Genomic DNA, 17,891 nt, shown 5'->3' on the forward strand with positions numbered 1-17,891 from the left:
ATTGTTACTGTTGTGATGCTTTTTGCTCAGATGCAAGATCCTAAATGTTCTTAGCGCCATCAGAGGGGATGGAATACAATCGGAGGCTTTCTGCTCCTGCTAATCACATGATGCTCTGCTTTAGAACATCACATCATCACGTGGTCCTATTTTCAGTTGAGTGCAAATCATTAGTGTCTCCCGGGGACATGCATTAACTACCTGTCAAACACATGTAGGCTGTTATGTAACACAGCAGCCCTTCCCTGTGTACACACTGTCGATGTGACAAACGTGTCGCAGTAGTTTGTCAGTGGAAACACTTTGAGGGAAGCTTGTCTGTCCATGGCGCGCTCTGGAATGCAAAACCAGCCCAGTTGCCACCAATCAGCACATCCTGGGAGCAGCCTGTACCCATTTCCACAGGCTCCAAAAACACACAGCTGCACCCTGGGGTGAGGGACGGGAAGTGGATGGATAGCAGTCAGCAGATTCCTCTCCTTCCTGCAGTTGCACAATCATCTAGTGAAAACAAAGAAAAAAGGCCAACGAGCAACAAGCTCCCTCAGCGTCTCCGCTGCTAAGCAGCTGTTGCCAAGATTTCAGCAGCCAGTTTGCATGTCTGTGCATGCCGAACCCTCGTTATGTGCGTTTGCAACTGCCTGGATGTGCTGTACTGTAGCAGTGTTACCAAAAAAAATTAGCTCAGCTGAGGGAAATGTGCTTAAATAGCTGCCAGTGAAATCCAGAGCTTCTGGAAGCTGCCGTGTACACAGAAGCAGGATTGTCTGTTGTGAGTGGCGAGTGCGATCAGCACATCCAAAGTTCAGTGATCAAACTGTTAGCGTAGAAAAGTCTGGATTCATCCACACGGTGCCATGTTCGGTTTCATTTTCAGGCATCAATTCAAGACGACGTGTTGATTATTTCTAACTTCAACTTTCACAGTTTCAAAATTACAAATAGGAAAAAGAGCCTTAAGCAAACGTTGGGGCACCTCGTGGTGTGTGCACGGCACCACTCTGTTAGGTGACTGTCAGCTTTTAAAGGTTTTGAGTGCCTTCGGGTTATTTAGGGGTTTTTTGGGGGGTGGAGGGCTGCAGTGCAAAGACTGAAACTAACCCACTGAAGGAGCAATGTGAATGGTACTCATGGCCATTGATCAGTGGTCTTTGATCAATGGTTGCTGATCAATGATCATGACAATTTGCATATTAATAATCAAGGAACTGACCTCAGAGCCCATTGTTCATTCAGTGGTGCTGGTGTCAGTCAGTGTGCAAATGTCCTGTTTATAAGGTTGGAAACCTGCAGTCAGCTGAGACTGAAGACGTCACCTGATGATGATGAAACGTTCTGCTGGTGGACGGCGAGGACGTGTCTAAACCTTTAGCTTTTGTTTCTAGAGACAACACCTTGTGAATTATCAGGTTTGGTAGGATCATCCGTAGTGTTGTGATCAGAAGTGTTTAACTGTCGTTGTTTACCTACAAACCATTCTTCATCTCACCACTGAAATGTTCCCTGTGCCACTTGCTGCAACGTCTTTACTCAGGGCCCTTAGAGACTCCTGTTGTTTAGTTCATCAGTCCACAGGCTTGTTTCGATGCTCATTTGCAGACTTTTATGGGGAGGTCACAGGAACAGACTTTTCCCAATGACTCTTCCATGAAGGTCATATTTATGCCGCAGATAAGAACGGTGCAGCGCCATGCCCGACTGTGCTTCCAGGTCTTTTTAAGTGAAACAGGTTTTCCTTTCTTGCTGTCCTGTGAGCAGTTTTCTTGAAAAGTGCTGCGATCTTCCAGATCTCAACTTGACCTCCATTCCCATTGACACGATCAGGCTTAAAACATTTCATTAGCCACAGGCTTTTTGGAGATTAGATCGTTGTCCGCTCTCAACTCCTTGTCGCACACTAAGAGACATTTCTGGAGCGGGGTTCTCAGGGTTTTATGTTTAAGTTGTTTGTTGCTGGTTTTTAGTTTGTTTTTTTGTCTTTTTGAGAGCTGACGCAGTCTCTAAGGGGATGGGTTTAGGGGATAACAGGAGGAGGGAAGCTGCAGAGAGGCATTGAAGACTGCAACTCTGCTTTCTGCTCCCAGCTCTGGATAGTCACATTTTGGGGGTTTTAATAAATTTGGCCAGATTTCTAGAAATGAGAGCTGCTCCATCCAGAGTGGGATGGATGGCATCTCTCCTGAGAGAAAAAGTGTCACACACAAGGTTCCTTTTGTAAAGCTTAGCCCATCTTAAACACTGTGTACTGGTGGAGAGTGCATTCCTGTGACCAAAGTGCCGTACGTTTGACACCTTTCTGTTGAAATGTTCAATTCAATTTTATTTATACAGGCGCTTTATATTGTAAGGTCGACCCTACAATAATACATACAGAAAAAAAACCATCAATCATATCACCCCTATGAGCAAGCACTTTGGCGACAGTGGGAAGGAAAAACTCCCTTTTAACAGGAAGAAACCTCCGGCAGAACCAGGCTCAGGGAGGGGCGGGGCCATCTGCTGTGATTGGTTGGTGTGAGAGAAGAAAGACATGCTGTGGAAGAGATACAGAGGTTAATAACAAGTATGATTCAGTGCAGAGAGGTCTGTTGACACATAGTGAGTGAAGAAGAAACACCCAGTGCATCATGGGACTCCCCCAGTAGCCTACACCTGTTGCAGCATAACTAAGGGAGGATTCAGGGTCACCTGATCCTGGTGGATGTTCTGCACATCCTCCAGTTTCACAACACTGAACGCTTATCTTATAACTCAAAATTCACTCATCGATCTGTTTTCCATCCCAGCCTTTCAGTCTCCGTGTACTTTGTGTAAAAGCCGAACGACAGGAAAGTGTAGTTGAAGGGTTAATATCTGCCTCTGGATTATAAAGTGAACAAGTCCGCTTTAGTGGCTCTATTAGTGGATCTAATTAAACCATACAGGCAAAGCTGTGTGAGAGAGGTGGATGCCACTCCCTTCTCTGTACTCATGTCTTTCTCTGTTTTCTCGTATTCCCAGGGAGAAGCTCAGGGTGGGAGGGACCAAGTTAATGGAGCTTCAAGAGGCCTTGGAACACTGTGTTCAAGCTGCAGGTCAATACACGACGTTCCCCACGTAGCACCGTCAGGAACGTTGCTCATCAACCAAACTGATTCCTCAACGTGACAGATTCTTAACTTGAACTCAAAGCTGTCGAGTTAAAGGCGCATCTGCTTGTGCTGTGCCCGTTTCTGCCTTTGTTCTCCATCCATAAAGCTCATGTTACAGAGATAACGCTGTTTTCTGAAGGTTTGTTTAATGCTGTAACAGCTGGTTTGTATAATTCACTAAGTACAGATTTCATTATTCTCTAATAGCTTTGCACTTGTGTCCTGAATGAGTTTTGGTGAGTTAAGGTGAAATTTAGTTTATAAATATTTAAATCTATTTTAAAAAAGCATATTATTTTGTTTAGAGTGATTAGTTAAATGACAAAACATTTTTACTTGAAATATTTTTTTAATAAAAATAAAATATGTACCATTTGTTATTTAAAGGCCTGCATTTATTTAGGTTTGTTTTTAAATCATTTCTGATTACCTGACAGCTTCTTACAGAGCTTAATCTGTTGACGTCGCTCTCATTCAGTATGAAGCTGACGCCTGAACATAATTCTTTAATGTAGATCAGGACAAAAACCCTTTCATGATAAACCAGCAGGTCAGTGAACAGAAAAGGACCGTTTTCACCACGAGGCTCAGGTTACATCCATAAAACACTATTTTTCTTATGAATGTTGAGATTGTTCAGTGCATTTTTTAAGAGCCCATTTTGACATCTAAACTTATTGTTGGCTAAATTGTCAAGTAAAGAACTTTTTTTTTTACTGTTGCTTGGTTTTGAATCACTAAAGAGACGCGTCACGTTTTCTTTCCCGAGGTAGCGTTCGCATGTGCAGAGCGCTGCTGTGATCGTCAGCCCGAGCGTGGTCATGCGTGTGTGTGAAGGGTGACTAAGGGGATTATATGCCTGTGATGCCAGCAGACAGGCTTAGAATACACCTGCTGGTAGTGTGACACAAGCAGAGGCTGAAGCATCAGACACCATGCAGGGAGAGGTGGAAGATGGTGAAAGGACAGGTAATGAGGACCCCAACTTCCTGTCTCAGCTTAGTCATTTAGAAAAATGTACAGAGCCTTTCTTTTAAACTTGTAGCTGTCGAGGGACCTCGCTGTGACGTTGTACTTAGAAAATGACTGGAAGAAAAACTATCAAAGTTATAATTGTAAATGATCAGGTAAGAGTTTAAAATGCTTCAACACATGTCGATGCTCTCAGCTCTTTAGTCATGATCCCACTTTACAATGCAAGAGAAAAGTGTACAGCCACACATACTTATACTAGCCCATTTACCCCACCATACAAGTTACCAGTGACCAAGTTGTGAATTGAGTGCAGGGCAGGGATTAAACCAGCTCCAGCAGGCAGGCAGTGATACGAGGTCAGGCAGTCCTCTTTCAACACTTCCACTATCCAGAATGACTGTCGTCATCCCTTCCTGCTGATGTCTGTTAGCCAGCTTAGCATAATCTCCACTAAAAGACACTTGGGAGGGGAAAAAAAAAAAAAAAAAAAAAAAACTGGCTTAGTGTGGTAGTCACTGTGGAAAATGGTGGCAGTGAAAGCTTAGCAGTGAACAGGACACAGCAATTACTCAGGAGCAGAACTAGAGGAAGATGAGGTGGCAGCAAAAGTTAGGGTCACCTGCTGAGTCACGACTTAAAAACGATACAGTCTGTTATCGAGCGATACTTTGTTAATTACTTGATTAATGTCAGAATTTGCAAACTGATGATTCATCTCAAATCATGACACATCACGCCAAAAGAATCTGGTTTAAATGATTTATTAAGAAATGTTACAAATGTGGTCATTTTCTTGCTCTAACAATCCTTCCAGAAGAATCTGCCAATGCCTGACACTTTAAACCCAAGACGGGAAAAAAAAGAAAAGATTTTTAGTAAACTGCATGTCTACATACATCAATTTCTTAAGTCACAAAAACAAAAATGTAGTTAGCAGAAGCATGGTTTGTGCGTGTGTGTGCACGTGAATGCAACTAAATCTGGCACTGGTTAGAGTCAATGACTGAAGCTCTCTGCTACTACTATTTTTTTTATTTTTAAACTGGTAAATCAGCAGTGTATAAAAAAATATAAAAAAAGGCCATCATTTAAGATCCAAAAAGCAACCCAGCTGGTTTAAAATGACACAAAAAGCCATGATAGGTGTTTATCTACTCGCACTTTTGAGTAAGGCTTCAAACTACTGACCTTTAAATGTGTGAGCAAACTTACATTTCCCCCAACAGAAATATTCTTAAATGAAAACAAAACCACTCCATACAGCCACCTTTTAAGTAACCAAAAGTCGAACGTTTCTGTGAAAACCTCAAAGGTGACAAACCTTTGAAATGTAAGGGGGAAAAGAAGCACTAAATGTGTTGGCATATGACAGAAATGAGGAAGAAACTAAATATATACAGCACAAAAACCATTGTATGCAATATGCAAAGGCGTCATGTTGCTTTGGGCAACAACCCCCCCACCCCCCCTACATATAAGTCGATCTTCACTGAAGACCCCTCGCCCGTCCCCCCACCCCCACACGTATCCGCTCATACACACAGATCATCACGAAACACGATTACGTCACTAAGCCTGTTAGTTTGGGGGGAAAATAAAAATAGGTGAAGCACTGAAACTCCAATCCCCTGCTCTCCCTCCTCCCGGTCTTCCCTCTTCAGTCAGAGAGGGGAGACGGGGCTTTGGCGCAGTCGTACCACTCGTCCATCTCGGGGTTGTATACCTCCACCGTGTTAAGGAACTCGTTTCCGTCGAAGCCGCCCACGGCGTAGATTGTGTCGCCCAGCATGGCCACGCCCGCATTGCTGCGAGACGATGTCATGCTGCCCAGCATCTTCCAATCGTTGCGGGCGGGGTCGTACATCTCCACACAGCGAAGAGCGTGGGTGCCGTCGAAGCCGCCGACAACAAACAGTTTGCCTATCGAGAGCCAGAGATGCCAACATCAGGGAAGTCTGACCGAGAACGGATCAGTCTGAAAGGCAGGTCTAGCTTTTCGTATCTGTGGACTCACCTGCATGAACGGCGACGGCGGCCCCTCTGCGAGCCACATTCATGGGAGCTATCAGAGTCCAGGTGTTGTTCTCGGGGTTGTAGCGCTCCACGGTGTTCAGGCAATTCCACGACTCTGCCCCTCCGATCGCGTACATGAAGCCGTCCAACTCGCACACTGCTGCCTGGTGCCTCCCTGAAATCATATTCGCTTAATGAATACAGCTTTTCATCTCACCTCAGGCTGCAAAAAAGTCAAAATCCACTGTGGATACACACTGATGTTGAGGGAGGCACAGTTGGTCCAGGTTTTGGCCACAGGGTCAAAAGCGTCACAGTTCTTCAGACCCTTCTGCCCGCAGGGATCCGACCCTCCCACAACATAGAGTTTGTTGTTCAAGGAGCAGACGCCTTTAAGAGAGATGAAAGCGACGAGTTGAAGACTTCAGACACTTTTTTTCTAGACATGGAAAAAAAGTTACATGCATGCACAGTGGACCGACCTGCGTTGCAGCGATTCGTCCTCAGCTCTGGTACTTGAGTCCACTCATCAGTACGAGGATCGTATTTCTCCCCACAGCTCAGCTCATCAGAATGTCCGTTTGAACCTCCAATCACGTAAAGCTGACCCTGCAAGAGGTCATTAGACCCTTTCACACTTCCAATTTTTGCAACATCAAGTGCCAACTAACAGAAATGTAACAAACATATTTGAACACGAGGAGTAGAGAAATACTTAAACAGGACAACTAATCCTGTTTGAACAGGTGCAGCTACGCTCCCGGGCGGATATTAAAATGTCTCTGTAATCCAGAACAAATGAACCTGAAATAAGATAAATGCTAAAACTCTACCATGAGCACGGCCATCTGGAAACGAGCCCTCGGAGTCCGCATGGGTGCGATGAAAGTCCAGCGGTCCTCCTTGGGGTCGTAACACTCGACAGTCCTCAGACACTCCTCTCTGTTGTAGCCCCCTGCAGGAACACAAAGAGGCACCACAGTCAATAACTCCCTTATATAAACTCAAAATATTAATCAGTGCAAAACCTACATGTCCAGTGAGAACAACGTGTGTACGTCTGTCCGTGCTGCACTATAACCTACAAATACACACCCCACCGACAGAGAAAGCAGTAAGGCTAATGGATGATTTGCCAACCTGCTGCAATGAATTTTCCATTCAAGGCTGCGGTGCCCAGGCCGGAGCGAGCATAATGCATCGGTGAGAGCGGTTGCTCTTCGAGCTCTTCTGGCTGGGCCTCGAAGCTGAGGCTCTTCATCAAGCAGGGAGTGGCAGAGGGAGATGTCTGAGGGCTGTTGCGACCGTGCAAGAAGATCACACACAGCACACCGTCCAGCACAGCCAGACACAAGTAGTTGTTGCCTAGGAGTAAGATTAGAGATGGTTAGGCAACAAAAAGTTTGCTTTTCATGTACAGCATGTGGCGTTTATTCCACCCAAAGGCAAGTTCTGATCGCACAGTTAATGGACTTACTTGCGGTCTTCTCAGAGGCGATGTATTTCCACTCTCTCCTGGCGGTCTGCTTTGGGGCGTTTGCTGCTTGGTTGGAGGGAGACAGGCTTCCTGAAGAGCTGCAGCTCATCTGTCGCTGGTCGCTCTCCCGTACAGGTTTCTTCTGCAAGAGTATATTGCAGCTACAGAAACCAAGCTTGCACCACAGGCCCCAACAGTGGCCAACGCCAACCAATTCCATCCCAGCCTACTCTTTGATCCAGCTGCTCTAACGTAGACGTAGCATGATCTTGCCGGAGCAAGTACCAAAATCTCACCTCCCCATATCTGAAGCCAGCTACAGCAGCTACTACAGCAGTGTCAGACCACCACACAATTTAAAGGAGGCCGATAAAAACCTGAAACAGCAACTGTCCACGCTCAGCTGGCTGAGATTAGCTTAATAAACACAGAGAGCTTTTAACATATGCTCAACAGCACTGCCAGGCCGGCATCATTGGTCATGTTCTACGTTACATTAGCTCTTACATTGTGGCTAAATTATGGTACAAATGAGCCATATAGACTTTTAGCCAGAAAGGGACCATGTAGTTCTTTGATGCATGGTCAGGCACAAGCTGTATGCCGCACGCTGCCAAGCAAAGTGTGGTAGAGGCGGTGAAGCCAGGCACAAGCTGTTGAGTACCTGCACAAACTGAAGGTGGTCCTCCTCGCCACCAAACACCTCACTGTGCCCCTCAATCACCAGCCCTCCATCCACCAGCTTATGGTCAGGTGAGTAGTACAGCGTTTGCACCTGAAAGACAAACAGGAACAACACACCCATGTGGCTGTCTCCATGGCAACACACTGAGAGCCCCTTATAAGGGGGGAGGGGGAAAAAAAAAAAAGGGGGGGGGGGGGGAGGAGAGGCAGTGCTGTAAAGAGGAGAGGGGGGAGGGACAGAGACCTGGATCTTCTGCTGTTTGAATAGAAAGGCTTCCTTTAAAGACACACATACCACCAGCACTGCACAGAGTGTGTTAGGCGTTCAAGCGCAAGAAGATATCGGCCGAATGTGACAGAGCATCTCCTTAATTTCCATCTATGAACAGAGGGAGTTGGTAAAAAAAAAGAAATAATAAAATGCGAAGCTCCATCTGGAAAGATCTTCTGTGAAGAATGAAGAAGAGGAGCTGCGTGTGGCACACTTCCCACATCAGCTGCTTCAAAATTCAGCCTCTAGTTGAAGTTGTTACTGTGACAGCAGCCACAACGAGCAGGCAAATCCAGATGCCTAACAACAGTGCAGGTAAAACAACTTTGCTGGGACATAACAGATTAAATCCACCAGGAGACGCGAGCAGTCAGATGTATTCTGTCGGAGCTGCTGGAGTCACTCAGCTGCCCATCTTTAGGGCATATAAAAATAAAATAAAAGGCAAAGGATTGATGTGTGTGTATTTTAGAAAAGTTTAACATGAATTTATGTGCAGTAACGGGGTATTCAATTGCATGTATCGCTTGCGAGGGAGATGATGAACCATGTGTTCTGATAAATGTGGAAATGGGATTCATGTGCATGTATGCCATGGACAGATGGGGACACAGTGTTGTTTGGCTGCAAAGAGAAGCTGCTGAGGGGCAGTTGTGCTCCTCTCCTCCCTCCCTTTTCTCTGACTCATTACCCTGGTGGCTCAGTCCTGGCTCCTCAGTCTGGTCTCCTGCTGCTGCTAATAAACCTACAGGAGATATAAATCAACGGGGAGGAGTGCCTGTTAGTGCTGCAGCAACAAACGTGCACCTGTTCAGATAGCAAAAAGTGAAAAATCAGAATCAAGGGTCAGACCTTTGAGTGTGTGTGTGTTCATAGGAGGAGAGGAGCACCGTAATACTCAGATGGGGTTGCATGTAATCCAACCACATACCCAAAAGAGAATATTGGAAAAAACAAACAAACCAAAAATATAAAGACAAGAGCAGACAGCAGCTCTTTTGGGCTCACCTCTAATTTGTAGTAGGGTTCAGGGGTACAGAGTTTCTTACTGCAAACACTCCAACAAATCAGAGGGAACAAAAAAAGAACAATGCTGATAGAACAGCATGAAAATGGCATGCCATTTCTACTTCAGCCTCCTAATGACTTCTTAATGTCAAAAACAGGAGGAGTTAAGAGGGAGGGGAAGGGGGAAGGCAAGAATGCAGATTAGTATGAGCCGAGACGGCACACCCGGATACTGACCTCCTCCATCAGTCGTTCCAGATGGTCACCGTTCTCCCACAGGCTACGCTGCACCCAGTTGAGAACCTTCGAGTAGAGCTTGCCATTGCTGGGCAGGGTGAGGTTGTCTTCTAGCATTACCTCCAACTGTAAACAGAGTGAGGAGGTGAAACAGGAGGCGTGCACGGCAGAAATGAAGTGAGCACGTAACAGAAAATGAATACCACGAGCTTTACTGGGTAGCTGGGAACCTCATCTTACTGAATGATTAGCATTTTGCCATTAGTTTGTTTAAAATGCCAATTTCAGCTCTTCTCTCAGCATAATGCAATCCTACAATAAAGGAAATCACATGCAGGTTTATATTCCAGCCTTACAAAACTGGAGAGGCTCACTTTGACTCAACCACGGGGTTAATTCAGTCCAGTGTGAACAAAAGCCTCATGTTAGCCTGCTGTGCTTCACGTCCCCCACACTCAACAGGATTTGAGTGTAATGATTAAAGGGCGCACGTTCATACTGTAAGTATCGTTAATCTTGCGTTAGAGTCAGAAAGGTATAAATGTAAAGCTTAATCCTGAGTTATTTCACTAAACACTAACTGTAGCTACAGAGACATAAGACTGTTAACGGAGGCTTACAATGTATCACTTCTTCATTACAGAATGGCTCAAATGCACTTAAACAGTCAATAAATACTTAAATATTTAACTACATGTGTGATCCTTTATGCCAGTACCTTAAGGCGGGGAAGTTTAAGGAAGTCCTCCTGTTCAGACACTTCCAGTAGATGGTCTTGGATGAAGGCATCTACCTGGGACAAAAATCTAGCATCTCCCATAGAGCTGGCAAAGTTTCGAAAGGAGATGGCATTCTGGGAATCCAATTTAGACAGCAGGTAGTCGCCACAAATCTGAAGTGAGCGGAACACACTGGGATTAACTGAGGAAATAACCTTTAAGGATGATGGGGGAGAAAATTGTGACGAATGGGGCCGATGAGGAAAAAACATACCTGTTTGACTCGCTCCATTTTGAACCTTTTGGCTGCAGAGTAAACTTCCTTGACCAGCTCCTTGTCTGCCTTGAGTCTATCACACAGAAAATGCATAGTCGTTATCAACCAAAGGTTAAGAATCATAAAGAGATGGGCGTAAGGGTCAAAGGTCAGAGTTGCTACTGACTGGGCAGTATAGGCGTAGTTTAGCAAGATCTCCACAGCCTCTGGGTCCAAGTCCTCAAAAGTGACATGTGAGACTCCATGAGACTCAATGTCACTGTTAAAGATCTCAAACAGGTAGGGACTGCAGCAAGCCAGAACTGCACGGTGGGCCATGAGTTCGTGACCACACACCTGGGCAATAAAGAGAAAGAAGGGTCACTCAATCAGGATCGGGGGGGAAATGCATAAAAGATCACAGTGGGTAAAACTAATAAAGTTAAAATGAAAAGCAATTGAGTTTTTTTTTTTTTTTTTTACAACATGTATTTAAAGGTTAATCAGTGGAGTAAGTGGTCATTTGTCCTCTAGAGCACACCCTGCTCCACCTCAGCTCATAGAAGTTCACAGAATAACTCGGTGGCTTTTCTGAGAATGTGCAATGGACCATGCAAGTGTTTCTGCAATAAAGCATACCTGCAGCCTAACGTCACAGAACTGCCCGTTTTTCCTCAGGGCATTCATTTTGGCCACGGTAGAGTCCAGGAAACTTTCATCCTCAAAGATCAAATAACCGTTTTGAATCATCTTGGAAAATTTTGACAAATTATCTAAGGAAAAAAAAAGAAAAGAGAACAAAAAATATATGCATTTAGTCAAGCACTAATGAATATCTTCTGCAGTGTGAGACATGCTTTCAGGTATGCAGGATCGTAAACGCTGGCTTATTTCATTGACGACTACACCGGATTAGGATTAGGCGTCTGCAACGTGCACTGTCAATTATAATCCTTGCATTAGTGGTTGTCTTACCTAATAGAGAATAATTCAAATCCAGGGAAGCACCACTGCTGAGAGCAGAACAGGAAACAAACGTAGGCACCAGGCAAAGCAGACTAAGATCCCTGTGAGAACTAAGTCTTCTTCACCCAGGGAGAGGGATGGGAAGTTGTCAGAAGAAATGCCAGCTGACCACTGAGCAGAATGGAGAGGGGAAGCAGCCACAAGGACAAACTATCAGGCTTGAAGCGACTGCAATCGAGTCCTTGGTATCCCGTTGGCTATAGAGTAGTACTTATTCTGTGTTTGTTGCACATTATAACCTGCATGGGGGAAAAAAAAGGAGAAGGAAAACAGGGAGTTATGTTCTTGCTTGGTTTTTAAATGGATGCTGCATGTTCTTGGCATTCAGGCAATGTGAGCATGAGTCAGTTCCACGTGGTAAGAAAGTGAGCGCTGCAGTCCCTTCTCTTTGGAAACAAACAATCACGCAGCAGAGCTCAGTTTTCCTCAATAGTCACAAGACTGCTTACAAAATTCAATAAAAGATAAATCAGACCAGTCAATCCCATCATGTTTAAGAAACTGTTATCCCAATATCCTGTAAAGCAGGGGTCCCCAACTCCAGGCCTCGAGTGCCGGTATCCTGCAGGTTTTAGATCTCACCCTGGGTCAACACACCTGAATCACATGATTAGTTCATTACCAGGCCTCTGGAGAACTTCAAGACATGTCGAGGAGGTAATTTGGCCATTTAAATCAGCATGTTGGATCAAGGACACATCTAAAACCTGCAGGACACCGGCACTCGAGGCCTGGAGTTGCCTACCCCTGCTGTAAAGCATGGAGCCTGCAGCACTGGTAGCCAAGCACCATATACTCCTCCCTTGCAACACTCCATTTGGCTCTAAATCTCCACACCTGCTGATAAGGCCAAGCAAGACCATTTAATCCATCTCATGTCTTCAGCTTCATCTCCCCTTCTCTCCGAGGCAAGGCTCCATCAGCTCTATGTTACATGACAGGCCTACTCGGCTAGCTCCTCCCTATAGGAACCTTTATAATCAGGCACTGACCTATAAGAAAAATGCAGGAGGAAACGACTTGTGACATGTGAAGCTTCATATAATAATAATAATAATTTTTTTTAAATTTAAAAATAGCGCCCCTCAGAACACCCAAGGACACTGTACAGCAAATGCATCATATACATGTAACCCTAGTGCACAACCCCACCTACAAATCACATCACACCTAGTAAATCTCCAAAAGTTGATTCTGTTCATCTGGACGTAGCGTTTTGTGGGAGAAACGTTTTGTCACTCATCCAAGTGACGTCTTCAGTCTCAGCTGACTGCAGGTTTCCCCAAATCTTATAAACAGTACATTTGCATAATGACTGAAACCAGCCCACTGAAGGAACAATGGGCTGGGAGGTCAGTTCCGTAATCATAATTATGCAAATTCTCATGACCATTGATCAACAACCACTGACCAAAACCCACTGACCTAGTAAAGATCCTCCCCCTCAGACATTTCGATCCAATACTAAAAAACAAATTTAGACTTCACCAAAAAGTAAAGCAGAGGGATACCTAAACTGACCCCGAAACACACGATTATCCCAGTTTAACAAAAAGATTTTAACAGAAGTAAATACAGCTGTTCTACGTTTGACTTCACTGCTAACCCGATAAAGAAACAGCAAAAGACCAGACTGACAATGAGGCAGACAAACAGCATGGTCTTTGTAAGCCGCTGCTGAAATAACAACCATGTTATCCGCTGTCAGATAGTTCAGAGGAAACAAACACATTCTTTCCAAGCCAAGGTCACGTGTGAATGACACATTTGTAATAAAGGAACAAAAAGGAGAGAAAACTTAATTTGTACTCTGCTTTTTAAAAACATTTATTTTCCAGCTAACTTTGAATAAAGTGCATGTTTGTTTTTACTGCAACATTAGAAAAGGATCAATAAAAACGGTATGAATACATAAATCAATCTTAAACTTCTATCCGATATCATTTACAATCACACTCGCAGAGCAAGTACACACATGTACTGAGCCAGATCAACAAAGTAAAAGTACTCAAATCCAGTGACCTACTAAACTCATAACCATACTGTTAGCAGTTTTATAAGAAAGTAATGGAAGGAGGATCTATTCTAAGAAGGGATTACTGTGCTTCAGGCTGTATCCAACAGTTTCTTTACCTCCACTGCAACCCACAAAGGGACGTGAATAAATTGGGACAATTCAAGTCTGAGGGACAAAATGATCATGATTAAAAAAATAATAATAAAAAAGATTAAAAAGTAATGCATTTTCCTGAAAAAGCATTACACTACTTGTCAGTCACTACTGGCTTTATTTTTTTGCAAGTGCTGGAGTGATGCTACTTGCGTGCAGTATAAAAATTAAAGCCAGAAAGCATCAAGATGTGCCATGTTGCGCAACTGTTTTGTTTTTGGGAAAGAGCTCATTGGCAAATATGTGAACCTGCCAATAATGTGTGCCAAAGCACACACTGAAAAAAGCAAAGCTCGGTGGCACATTCTAGAAAATAGGCTTTTTACAAAGCAATGAACAGCACACACAGCGAGACTGGCACAGAAAGCTATAATTCAGCCCGTCTGCGTGTGGACGGAGGGCACGCTGACCTATTTTTGAGTCGTTACGCAACATCTGGCAGAAGACTCCCTGAGAAGGAACAAATGCTGTGAACTCCTCCACAGGCCTGGGTCCACCACACTGGCATATTGACTCGTTTCACTTCCCTTTTTCCCACCAAGCACTTTACGCGAAACTCTGGCAGCCAAAAGCCACACCTTCAACTTTCCAGATAGTTCTTTAACAGAGTTTCCATCTTAAACCCAGCTTTCCTGACACAAGGACCTGGTGTATTTGGATAATTTTAAACCACTGACACAGTTATTCTGGGAACCAGTAAATGTTTATTGTCTCAGGCTTAACAGAATATGTATGAAATTGTTGCCTGTGGCTGTCCTTTGGGGCACTTGTGTGAGCACAAGTCATGATCAAAACTTGTATCACATCAGACACTGAGCAAGCAGTAAAATAAGAAGGGGGGGGTCGGGGCGCATGGTTGATGAGCTTCAAATGCCGTTGTACAGGCAGGCTTGAAAGCCACTAAACAAAGGAGGGAGAACAATAGCCTGGAAGAGAAAGAGTGACACTGTTCACAACTTTGTCACAGAGGACAGCTCTGAATGGATCCTCTCTCCGTTTTTCCATCTGATTAAACAGGCACAAAGAATGCTGGTAGGAAAGCTGAACAATTAATGCTTGTTAGGCAGCCCTCTTGTGGTGAAAAGAGGCACTGCTTAATATTACACCCAGTTTTCACCGTGTGGAAATTTACCGCCTGTAACACGTCGCAAAGGGAATCTAATAAGGGTGAACAACAATAACAAAAAGCACTATACACCCAGCTGCCTCTGTAGCTTATTAAAACACAGTCCTTCCTACGCTGGAACATGTCTGTAGTTGAAATCCATTCCAATAAGCTACAAGGTGAGGAGGCCGTCAAATGCATGTAAGGAGCAAACCAACCCCCTCCCCCAAGTCAACTACTGGCCATCTCATTAAAATAGCACGTCTGCAAATAAAAGCACTAATGCCTGTGAGCACAACTGATCAGACTGCATATATACGCACACACTCCATTTAGCACATACTGGACATACATTAAGGAACCCGTTAAATGTTTATTTTTAGCCCTTTCATTAAATCAGTGTGTTACTAGGGAATTTTCCACGTGACTGTTAGCTTCAGAAACCGATTAACAGCACAGTAGGTCAAATACTACCATGGCGTTAGGCAGCATGCAGCCAATGAATACCAAATGATCAAGGGTAATCAATAAGCCCCAGTGGCAAAAACGGGGCATCAGTACTGTGGCAAGACTGGTCACAGCCCACAGAATGTGGCTAAACTACATGAAGGGTCAGTAAAGGACAGCGTGTCCCACCCTAACTACCTACCATTTCTCGAAGGGTAAATCTTGCAATTTGATTTAAAGTACGTATGTTTGTCTCGTCGCTATTATGCAGTGCCATTCAATAACCCCCTCTCTCCTTCACTCTAGCGAGAGGAAACCACCACCAGGGCCATGATGTCTGGCGATGATCCAGAAGTCATATAGCCACTAAATACAATCCCGCCACCGGAAACTGAGTCGGGAAAGGGACCCCCCCCCCCCACCCGCCCTAAAGTACCAGATTAGGTTAAATCGATTTTTTTTCTCCAAAGACTACAAAGGAAGACTATACAAATACCTCTGCATTTACGCGACCTAGGCATGGGCATGCAGGTGGAATGAACGGAATGAGCTAGGAAGTCACGGAGAGATGGATCCGAGGGAAGCGCATGTTAGCCTTTTTTTAAGCTAGCAACCGCTTCCTAGCTCGGTAACCACGGGGCAGCTACACCAACAATAAATTCAGACACTGTGTTTTATTCAGTAATTACATCTAAAATAACAATACTCTTATGTTACCGGTCAGTGTTAGCTTATTGTAGTCATCAGTAACGCCAACCTGAAAGCTGCGGCCGGGGTAAATTGTCCGCGACTCTCCGCTACGAGGGAGCATTGCGCGGCATTTTCAGCGGTTGTCGCACAAACCCGATAAATGCGAAAATTGCCATTTATCTTAAGCTCCAAAATACACATCTAAGAGTCGTTTTACGGCCGTGCTAGTGCCCAATAACCCATACAACGGCTTCACCACGCGTTAACAGCTGACTACACGTCGAAGCCATCAAGCAACATCAGTTCATCTCTGAATTATTTTTAAGAGAGAGAACAGTCTTACCTGAGGCGTTTGATAACAAATGATATGAGACATATTTAATGCGAATTCAGACTTGGTGGAGTCGAGCTGGAGAAAAGACGCAACGCGGCTACAGGCACGGCGTGTGGAGCTAACGGTAGGTCTTTTCTTCCTCAGTAAAGGACCGTCGACACACAGTCAAACTTCGACTGTCTCTGTGCCAGAATGGCCGAGCAGCGCTAAAATGAGAACGCGCGCTCCCGAGAACCGCCACTCCGCCCCCCGCGTCACCGAGAGTGGGCGGTCCTTAACGCCCACTGTGAAAATGATGAAATCCAGGTTGTAGCGAAGCGCGGTGGATTATTAGAAACACACTGAGAAAGACGGTTTTATTTATTTTTATTTTATTTATTCGTTATTAATTTATTCATGAAACATTTTAATATTTCTTTAATAACTAGTCCTAAAAACTCTTTTAAAAAGGCTCATTCCTCGATTATAATTAACTGTTGCGTTTAAGGTATTTCTAAGCAACTTTTCAGAGTGTGGTTGCTATGGAGATGATGACCTTTGTTAATAAAATTTCCTCAAAATTGAATCACCTTACAGTATATACCACTCCTCGTATGATCATCATGGAAATGTGTTTTTCCTACGTTTATCTAAACCTCTTTCATCCATTCATATCAGCATAATAGAGAAAGTAGTAAAATATCTACAGTGAAACGAGATTAAAGTGGCCTTATAGTGTCCTGTTTGAATAGGATAGTCTTTTATCTTCTCTGTCTTTTGAATGCACCTGCCAAAATTTACTTGCTATTACTAATATACTGATCCTATGAGTCATGACAGCAAGCTCTAACAATTACCACAAGTGATGTCCATTAAAAAGGAACATCCAAACTAAACCGTGGCTGCTACTGCAAGGACGTCATTGTAGAAGAGCCCATTCACCTGCTGTGACTGAATGGAGCTTAGTACAAACTCAGTGCGTCAGTAATTAGATTAGAGGATAGGAATCACTTCCATAGCCACGTGTCAGTCAGTCAGTCAGTATCTGCACTGTGAGCATGTCTATTTGTCTGCAGCACAAGAGCATATGTTGGTAACCGCAGCGATAAGAGCCGCAGTCAGAGTTTAGCCATCACATATAAGGTATCAACACAGCATAGTCTATTCATAACAGCTCTTGTGCTGGTATTATTACCACAACACGCGGTACTTCCATCCATGTAGGTTAACATTCCTGACAAGGTGAGATAAGTTATTGCTGGCTAATGTTCAAGAAAATAAATGAGTGAATGACAAAGATGGAGCCTGTTTAATATTTGACCTCTGAATGTTTTTGCAGTGATGTGTCTCTGGACTGCAGAGGAAGCTT

General features: G+C 44.2%; 2 protein-coding genes across 9 annotated transcripts in view; one reads left to right on the forward strand and one right to left on the reverse strand.

The window, feature by feature from the left end:
- The window catches only part of swt1 (SWT1 RNA endoribonuclease homolog), a 26,661-nt gene extending 21,359 nt beyond the window's left edge, over nt 1-5,302 (forward strand). For all 6 annotated transcript variants that reach the window (XM_086269756.1, XM_086269758.1, XM_086269759.1 and 3 more), the window contains exon 17: nt 3,001-5,302. In XM_086269756.1, the coding sequence (XP_086125882.1) occupies nt 3,001-3,100 (100 nt within the window). In that variant the 3' untranslated portion in view covers nt 3,101-5,302. The remainder of the gene's footprint in view (nt 1-3,000) is intronic.
- Nucleotides 4,852-16,740, reverse strand: ivns1abpa (influenza virus NS1A binding protein a). 3 transcript variants are annotated; one of them, XM_086269764.1, is made up of 15 exons: nt 16,553-16,740; nt 11,747-12,036; nt 11,411-11,544; nt 10,959-11,128; nt 10,790-10,865; nt 10,515-10,688; nt 9,797-9,922; nt 8,261-8,371; nt 7,597-7,738; nt 7,260-7,484; nt 6,953-7,074; nt 6,602-6,728; nt 6,378-6,509; nt 6,121-6,294; nt 4,852-6,026 (listed from the first exon to the last, which is right to left on the reverse strand). In XM_086269764.1, exons 3-15 carry the CDS (start codon nt 11,519-11,521, stop codon nt 5,764-5,766), a joined length of 1,953 nt encoding a protein of 650 aa, XP_086125890.1. In that variant the 5' UTR covers nt 11,522-11,544; nt 11,747-12,036; nt 16,553-16,740; the 3' UTR covers nt 4,852-5,763. The 3 variants fall into 3 exon arrangements, with proteins under 3 accessions (XP_086125890.1, XP_086125888.1, XP_086125889.1); XM_086269762.1 differs by having other exon boundaries at nt 10,790-11,128; XM_086269763.1 differs by lacking the exon at nt 16,553-16,740 and adding an exon at nt 12,635-12,657 and having other exon boundaries at nt 10,790-11,128.
- Between the last annotated feature and the right edge of the window lie 1,151 nt (nt 16,741-17,891).

The sequence above is a fragment of the Aulonocara sp. 'chitande type north' Nkhata Bay genome, linkage group LG17, assembly GCF_057382095.1.
Source record: "Aulonocara sp. 'chitande type north' Nkhata Bay isolate Kocher_YH1m ecotype deep benthic linkage group LG17, A_spYH_male_GT1.1, whole genome shotgun sequence".
Taxonomy (NCBI): domain Eukaryota; kingdom Metazoa; phylum Chordata; class Actinopteri; order Cichliformes; family Cichlidae; genus Aulonocara; species Aulonocara sp. 'chitande type north' Nkhata Bay.

Coding starts and splice junctions, on each gene's coding strand:
- ivns1abpa (XM_086269762.1), bottom strand. CDS start 11,521: ATGATTCAAAACGGTTATTTGATCTTTGAGGATGAAAGTTTCCTGGAC. Junction 7,739..8,260: donor ACCACCTTCAGTTTGTGCAG/GTACTCAACAGC, acceptor ATACTCTTGCAG/AAGAAACCTGTACGGGAGAG. Junction 6,729..6,952: donor TCCAGATGGCCGTGCTCATG/GTAGAGTTTTAG, acceptor GACCTCTTGCAG/GGTCAGCTTTACGTGATTGG.